The following is an 8,633-nucleotide window of genomic DNA, read 5'->3' on the forward strand; positions in this document are numbered from 1 at the left end:
AAGTCTGTTTCTTTTTTAAATAATATATATAATATACATATAGAGATATGCATACGTACAATAATGTGAATATATAAATGAACGTTTTAAGCTATTAATACATAATTAAATAAATCTATATAAATATATAAGTACTTTACATATACATATACTTTACATACCTGTACATGTACATAAATATACTTACAAAAATAAAAATAAAAAGAATTGTGTCATATTATCGTACTTATGGATGTTCTCATAGCAAAGAGCCAACAATAAAAGATATACCCGTTTTGTAGACCACTGACTTTCTCATCATAAGTAAGATTTCTTCCCCACCCCCAGCATTAAAATCAATGTGAATTGGACGCGCCCAATTCCTGTTTGCCGCTATTATTGACTTGCGTTAACATTGTAACGCTAACTTTATTATTAAAGCGCGTTACAATGTTAATTTCAACATTTTGCGGTACCATTTATTACAATCAAACATTTCACTAGAATTCATAACAAAGATAGCCGGGTGGTGAGTTGGAGCCGGCCGGCCGCGGGCGCCGACGTACCCTCAAAAGGAACAATCGCGGTCGCCATGGCAACCGAGACCGCAGGCCCCACGAGCTGGCTCACTCATCATTTGCACTTAATTAATTCTTGAGCAGTCTGAAGCTCGGCTCAATCGCTTAAGGAATTTGAACAGGAGTCATTACGACACAAGTTTGGGCGATCGACGCGCGAGGCGCGCCTCTACCTGTACGTCAATGATGGTAACTGGTAACTGACTTCGTGCGCACCTAATTATCACTTTAACAGTTTATGAATAGAGATGTGGCTCCAACTTATACATAAACACAGTAATAAATATATAACGTTAAACAAAAGCAACATACCGCACTGAGAAATTAGTTATTCTACTACAACGATCATTTTCGTTGCAAGTAACAACACGGCTGTGTCATCTATTTATTTTTATACAGCCTCAAACATAGGTATTGCTTATTTTAAATACACTATGGGTATATATTTATAGATAGATATTTATACTACGATGATATCTAAGAAGGAAAAAAGTCGATCGTCTCGCAGAGGCAGCAGTTAAAAAACTCTATTACATACTCGTTAACTCGCAGAAAAAGATAACACCCACTGACGAAGAAATGAATCGATCATTATCTCCGGAGAAAATAAAAATAACTGGTCATGCTTGATGCTCGACCTGTATCCTGTTCCAAGACCTAATCGTTTAAAATACTGTGTGAAAGACAGAAAAGAGAGAGACAGCCGTTGCACTGTACTAGGGTTTTATTCAAATACTGGTAAACCAAAGCGCATGTACAATGTAAGGCGACCTCATAGTAACTATACTATAAATCAACCCTTAGGTATATAGAATCAAGAGAACTCAACTGAAAATAATTTATTTATTTTATTTAATTACACTTTATTGCACCAAGTAACAAGAGAAATAACAAATACAGTAAATATTAATGAGAAGTGATACAAAAGGCGGCCTTATCGCCAAGCAATCTCTTCCAGACAACCTTTGGGTAGAGGACATTGAGAAAAAGACAAAGGGTAGGTGGCGCACTATTATATAAATATTATCATATACAAACATATATAGATACATACATACATATATACACATACATATATAATATATACACAATTAAATATATACATAACATACATACATACATACACATACATGTATAATATATACATAATTAAATATATACATAACATACACATACTTAACAGCACATATACAACAGAAAAAAAATGACGAAGGAAAACGAAGAGAGAACACAGGAAAATAGTACTAAAGTGAGAGGTAGTAAGATTTAACAAAGGTTTTGAAGCAAGTAAGAGTTTGAGCGCACCGAATAGAGGCAGGTAGTGAGTTCCATAGACGAACTGTCTGACCAGTAAAGGATTTAGAATAAAAGGAAGAAGAATTATGCTTCTATGAATAATTATTATGCTTCTGTGATTCAATTGTTTTAATGTTTGTTTCTGAAACTTATTTTTTCTTTTCAACTTCTCCGCACTACCTCACTTTACTAAGAATGTGAGTTTGATCCCAACATAATAGAATACAAATATTTGCTACTATACCTGTTTGTTCATTCTGGGTGTTTTGTAAAGGTTGTTGCATTCTTTATCGCAAAAACAAAGGCAATAAGACAATGAATGGAATTATTGAAGTGGTTCAGGAGTGACTTACAGCAGCGGTGCAAAAGGTCGAACATTTGTTAAACATCAGTCGCGGAGCAGGCTAACAAAATAAACCTAATTGATTAATGGAGCCATAATTAACTAACCGCATAAAATAGCGGGCGTTATTTCAGGCGTTTACATAGCACAGCCGCAAAATAACTTCCATGGAATATAACGTAATGTAACCAACATATAGCCATGTTACGACTCCGTTTACTATCTAGTACACGTTATGACGTAAATATTTCACTTATTCTTGCGTTACGCCGCCTTGTGGAGACCGTTGTTTAAGGACGAATTTATATTCAAGCCGTATTAGCGGTTATATGAGAAATTCACACATATTTACCGGCTCTGGATAGACGTGTATACTACATTCCATAATGGCTGGTTTCGTGACATTATCTCGGTGAATTTCGATTGTAAGTTATACCAGAGGATCGACATTACTACAGTAAAATGTCTTCTTTTATCAATCTTTAAATTTTTTTTTCAATTTTCGTGAATTGTATTTTCTAATTAAATTATTAAATTAGCGTAAACATTTTTACGCTATGAAAAGTATCTCATATCTTTACACCTCATTATATTAATATCTTTATCTCTATTAATCTAATAAAGTCCCACTATTGGGCACGAGTCTCTCCTGTTAGAAAAAGGATGGATGGTTAAGACTATATGGTTTGGTATACGATTTTATTTCATGTTTACTTTCACTACACTGGTGTATTGTATTGTATTGTCCAATGTGCATTGTATGGTGTAGTTGATTCTTGTATCCTTAAAGGGATATAAAATGAGTAGCGACACATTTTATACTTATTCCATCACCACGTATAAGTTATCACCATATTATATTTAGAAAATCTGTCCAGATTTATCTATTTTATTTATTTATTAGGAAGATTTTGTACAGTCATCGCATAGCTGACTTCGTTTGAAGGTAACAGTGAAGACACAAGGTAAGGAAGGATACCATTTCTCAGGACCGACAAACTATACGAGAGCCTTGGTTTTTATAATGTATTCTTTATTGACAATAATAATAATAATAATAATATTTATTTTTATACAACTGATTCGATACATACAGCACGATTCAAGTATACACATAGATCTCACACAACGTGATGGCTTAACAACTAAAACATATTAAATCTTAAGATCAGACCAGAAAAATAAAGAAAGTACACTAGTTATTCTGTGAAACAAATAAATGACAATCGCCACCCACCAATGTTAGTTTTTTACATCAAAATAGACAGTACAAAAATGAAATGAAATGTATCTACTTTGTAACATCAACGCCAAGTAACGTGAGGGTAGTTTAGGCAACGAAAATGTTTTATGATTATGAACATATTTTATGTTTATCGTACCTACTCATAAAGATTCTATTTTATATAATGCAAAGGTAATAATAATATTTTTTTTATTATACGTATGTCCGTACATATATTATGTAGGTACACTAATGCCCATTATTTAACCAAAGTATTAGAGACATCATTTTGTTTATTTCTCCGATCCTTTCCCATAGTTTAAATGAAACTTAAATTTAAATTCTTCGACACTAACTAATTTCAAGTTTATATGAATTTAGATTTATACAAAGTGCTGAGGATTTTCTTCTACCCGCCGTATTAGTAGAAATACTGTATCACGGTCAAGTATGAATCCATGTTTGTGACAAGAAATGTAAAAACCAAAGACAATTTCATCCGTAAAAGTTCAAAAGTGAGTTAATGCTTGATTGCAATAAGGTACAATATTGTATACACTGTAAACAAAGCGAGCTGCATTTTTAGAACATAGTAAATGCGCAACTTTAAGATAATTCATTGTTAGAATTGTGTACATAACTTTATACGGATATGTATATATAATCAAATGCGCATGTATACATAATCGTCACAGTATCCTTTTTATGAATTTGGACTATTTAATTGTTTTTAAGTATACATTATTTTATTTATGACTAATAACTTAACAAAACTATAATATATAACTATAACCAAATAACCAAAACAAAACTATAAGAGACAATTAATAAAGATTAAATATAGACATGCATGATTGTGTTCAAGATTTATATGTACATATTATGTAAAATATGCGTATGTGCATGCGTGTTGTGTGTGTGTGTGTGTGTGTGTGTGTGTGTGTGTGTGTGTGTGTGTGTGTGTGTGTGTGTGTGTGTGTGTGTGTGTGTGTGTGTGTGTGTGTGTGTGTGTGTGTGTGTGTGTGTGTGTGTGTGTGTGTGTGTGTGTGTGTGTGTGTGTGTGTGTGTGTGTGTGTGTGTGTGTGTGTGTGTGTGTGTGTGTGTGTGTGTGTGTGTGTGTGTGTGTGTGTGTGTGTGTGTGTGTGTGTGTGTGTGTGTGTGTGTGTGTGTGTGTGTGTGTGTGTGTGTGTGTGTGTGTGTGTGTGTGTGTGTGTGTGTGTGTGTGTGTGTGTGTGTGTGTGTGTGTGTGTGTGTGTGTGTGTGTGTGTGTGTGTGTGTGTGTGTGTGTGTGTGTGTGTGTGTGTGTGTGTGTGTGTGTGTGTGTGTGTGTGTGTGTGTGTGTGTGTGTGTGTGTGTGTGTGTGTGTGTGTGTGTGTGTGTGTGTGTGTGTGTGTGTGTGTGTGTGTGTGTGTGTGTGTGTGTGTGTGTGTGTGTGTGTGTGTGTGTGTGTGTGTGTGTGTGTGTGTGTGTGTGTGTGTGTGTGTGTGTGTGTGTGTGTGTGTGTGTGTGTGTGTGTGTGTGTGTGTGTGTGTGTGTGTGTGTGTGTGTGTGTGTGTGTGTGTGTGTGTGTGTGTGTGTGTGTGTGTGTGTGTGTGTGTGTGTGTGTGTGTGTGTGTGTGTGTGTGTGTGTGTGTGTGTGTGTGTGTGTGTGTGTGTGTGTGTGTGTGTGTGTGTGTGTGTGTGTGTGTGTGTGTGTGTGTGTGTGTGTGTGTGTGTGTGTGTGTGTGTGTGTGTGTGTGTGTGTGTGTGTGTGTGTGTGTGTGTGTGTGTGTGTGTGTGTGTGTGTGTGTGTGTGTGTGTGTGTGTGTGTGTGTGTGTGTGTGTGTGTGTGTGTGTGTGTGTGTGTGTGTGTGTGTGTGTGTGTGTGTGTGTGTGTGTGTGTGTGTGTGTGTGTGTGTGTGTGTGTGTGTGTGTGTGTGTGTGTGTGTGTGTGTGTGTGTGTGTGTGTGTGTGTGTGTGTGTGTGTGTGTGTGTGTGTGTGTGTGTGTGTGTGTGTGTGTGTGTGTGTGTGTGTGTGTGTGTGTGTGTGTGTGTGTGTGTGTGTGTGTGTGTGTGTGTGTGTGTGTGTGTGTGTGTGTGTGTGTGTGTGTGTGTGTGTGTGTGTGTGTGTGTGTGTGTGTGTGTGTGTGTGTGTGTGTGTGTGTGTGTGTGTGTGTGTGTGTGTGTGTGTGTGTGTGTGTGTGTGTGTGTGTGTGTGTGTGTGTGTGTGTGTGTGTGTGTGTGTGTGTGTGTGTGTGTGTGTGTGTGTGTGTGTGTGTGTGTGTGTGTGTGTGTGTGTGTGTGTGTGTGTGTGTGTGTGTGTGTGTGTGTGTGTGTGTGTGTGTGTGTGTGTGTGTGTGTGTGTGTGTGTGTGTGTGTGTGTGTGTGTGTGTGTGTGTGTGTGTGTGTGTGTGTGTGTGTGTGTGTGTGTGTGTGTGTGTGTGTGTGTGTGTGTGTGTGTGTGTGTGTGTGTGTGTGTGTGTGTGTGTGTGTGTGTGTGTGTGTGTGTGTGTGTGTGTGTGTGTGTGTGTGTGTGTGTGTGTGTGTGTGTGTGTGTGTGTGTGTGTGTGTGTGTGTGTGTGTGTGTGTGTGTGTGTGTGTGTGTGTGTGTGTGTGTGTGTGTGTGTGTGTGTGTGTGTGTGCGCGTGCGCGTTTTTTATGTTTTTTTAAGAGGTTATTGCATGTAATTCGATATCTACTATAAGTTATTTTGAGAATCATATTATCAGGGTCTTTTTTTAATTTTTGTTGTAAATTATTACGATTTCGTATGCATCGTATCAACCCTGGAGTAATCCAGGGTTTAATAATTCTTTTCTTCCTAGATATTTTGTAAACTGTAGTGTGCTTCTCGAAAGCCTTATTTATTTCTGAAATAAAAATATTTGTAGCCATATTTACATCGTCAGTCAAAATTTGTTGCCAATCAATGAATTGCAACTCTTTAATTGCTTCTTCATAGTTTACTTTAGTAATTGTAGGTATTTTATTCTTTCTTGAAATTTGTGTCTTTTGTAATGTTGTTAATATACTACAATGGTCAGTTATTGAAGTATTACAAACCATTGTGGTTACTGAGTTTATCGTTTTCACAAAACAATGATCTAAGCAATTTTTATCACGAGTAGGTAGCACGTGTGATGGAAGCAAACCATGAGATGCAAGTAGGTCCAAATAATCAGCTGTTTTAGTGCTGTTATTTTCGGGTTTTATATCAATATTTATATAATATTTATATTTATAATAATATATTTGCATGTTGTTTTAATTTTGTGAGGACTTTATCCAGTGACTTCAAGAAATTTTCAGTATTTTGATAGGATGGAGGTCTATATACACAAATAATAGCAAAATTATTTTGGAGTGTGAGTATTAGACAGTTTGCATCTACTATATCTGTAGATTCGCTTACTTTAACAATTAAGTCGTCTTTAACGAAAGCAACTACACCATCATTCTGATTTAAATGGCTTTGTGTAAAATATGAGCTATAGGTCGGAATTTTTGGTATAATAGAATCTTTGTTCAACCAACACTCAGTTAGAATAATTATATCTTGTTGAAAGTTAATACGATCCAATAAAACAGTAAGATTATCAAAATTTTTATTGATGCTACGTATATTTTGTGTAAAAATATTAAGAGCGTTTTCAGAAATGGGCAAAGACGTACCATAGAGCTTCTCTTCATCAACAATCATTGCACTTCCGACATTGACACTGGAATCAATGTCGTCTAATACCTCTAGTGTATTATTCATTATATTTAAAGTCAATAATGCAGTATTTAATGAACATAAGGAAGTACAATATTGAATCTTCAGATAAGCATTGGATGAGAGCTTTACTTGTGTGTGGTATATAAATGTAAATAAAATGTGGATATAATATGTACGTATGTAAATGTAATGTAAGTGAACTAGTTTGTGTATGAGTATATGTTAAAATGTAAGCAACAACACATGCAGTATCCATAAAAAATAATCTGAAATTAACAAAGTAAAGTATAAAGTAAAAATAAATGTAACAGTATATAGTATTATGATTAAGAATATCAGAGCATAGTCAATTTTGTAAGCCTGGTAAATCCATTTTTAATGCCTCAATTTGGGTTAACATTTTGACATGTATGGTAGGAGTATTATCAGATTTTTTGATAAATACCTTACCATGTTTTATCCAGCAAAATTTGAATCCGTGGTTTTTTTTCAGCATTCTGGCCTGATAGTGAAGTAACCTCGTATTCGAAGTGAGGAGTTCCGATATAAAAAGTGGTCGTTTTTCTCCTTTTAATCCTAATGTTAAGCTATTTAGTTTATTATCCTCATGATCCATATTATATTTCTTAACAGCTGCTAAAATTTCTTCACGTGCTTTTATAGTCTGATATTGAACAATTATATTATGCTGATTTTTCCCAACTTTTTTTAAGGAGATTTGCCGTACTTCACTGTCATTTAGTGTAATCTTTAAGGAATCTTGTATTTTTTTAACAATTTCTGGGAGTTCCTGCTGCTCAATTATATTCACATTGCGTATTTCAATTGAAGTAGCGTTTTGGATACGTAGGCTTTCTTCTAATGTGTCTTCCAAATTCTGTATTCTCTTTAACATTATTTCATGATCTCTAACGACAGAGATCACTTTGTTATTTAGATCATTATGTGAAGCCGTTATTACTTCCAATTTTTCCTCAATTCCTCTCTGTGCCTTTACTATAGTTCTGTTTTGTTCTTTTATTTCTTCCAAAGATTTCTGTAGTTGACTATACATACAATCCTGGTTTTTATTCATATTAGACACCATCATAATTAACTCATCGCGAAGTTCAAGACTGTCAATGTCATCACGTTCTTTGCGCTTTCTCAAAGATACAAAAGCATTGTCCGTTAGATTAAATAAATCGGATTGTGATGAAGATCTTCTTTCGGGAGGCGAACGTTGAACGGACATGTTTTGTCTTAACTCGTAGCATATACTATGCAAGCACTTGACGTCAAAGTATTTTTTAGTTAAAGATTATATTAAAGCTGCAATCAATTATCGACACAACACTGGAAATAATTAGGTGTAAATTACTTTGTAGTGATTTTTAAATTTATATTAATTTTACGGGACGCAACTGCTCACTACAAGAGCCGGACGACAATGTTTCTATTTATGTCAAAGTTTCGTCGATTAGTTAGTAAAACACTATTTATGAGAAAAATGTAATTTCTACGTAATAGAGAGAT

The 8,633-nt window shown here is 35.3% G+C and overlaps 1 protein-coding gene across 1 annotated transcript; it reads right to left on the reverse strand.

The window, feature by feature from the left end:
- Positions 1 to 7,464: 7,464 nt before the first annotated feature.
- On the reverse strand, positions 7,465 to 8,352 carry LOC128201778 (uncharacterized). Its single transcript, XM_052899711.1, has one exon. The coding sequence runs from the start codon at positions 8,350 to 8,352 to the stop codon at positions 7,465 to 7,467; it is 888 nt and encodes a 295-aa protein (XP_052755671.1).
- Between the last annotated feature and the right edge of the window lie 281 nt (positions 8,353 to 8,633).

The sequence above is a fragment of the Galleria mellonella genome, unplaced genomic scaffold (assembly GCF_026898425.1).
Source record: "Galleria mellonella isolate WM207_F2 unplaced genomic scaffold, CSIRO_AGI_GalMel_v1 utg63, whole genome shotgun sequence".
NCBI classification, from domain to species: domain Eukaryota; kingdom Metazoa; phylum Arthropoda; class Insecta; order Lepidoptera; family Pyralidae; genus Galleria; species Galleria mellonella.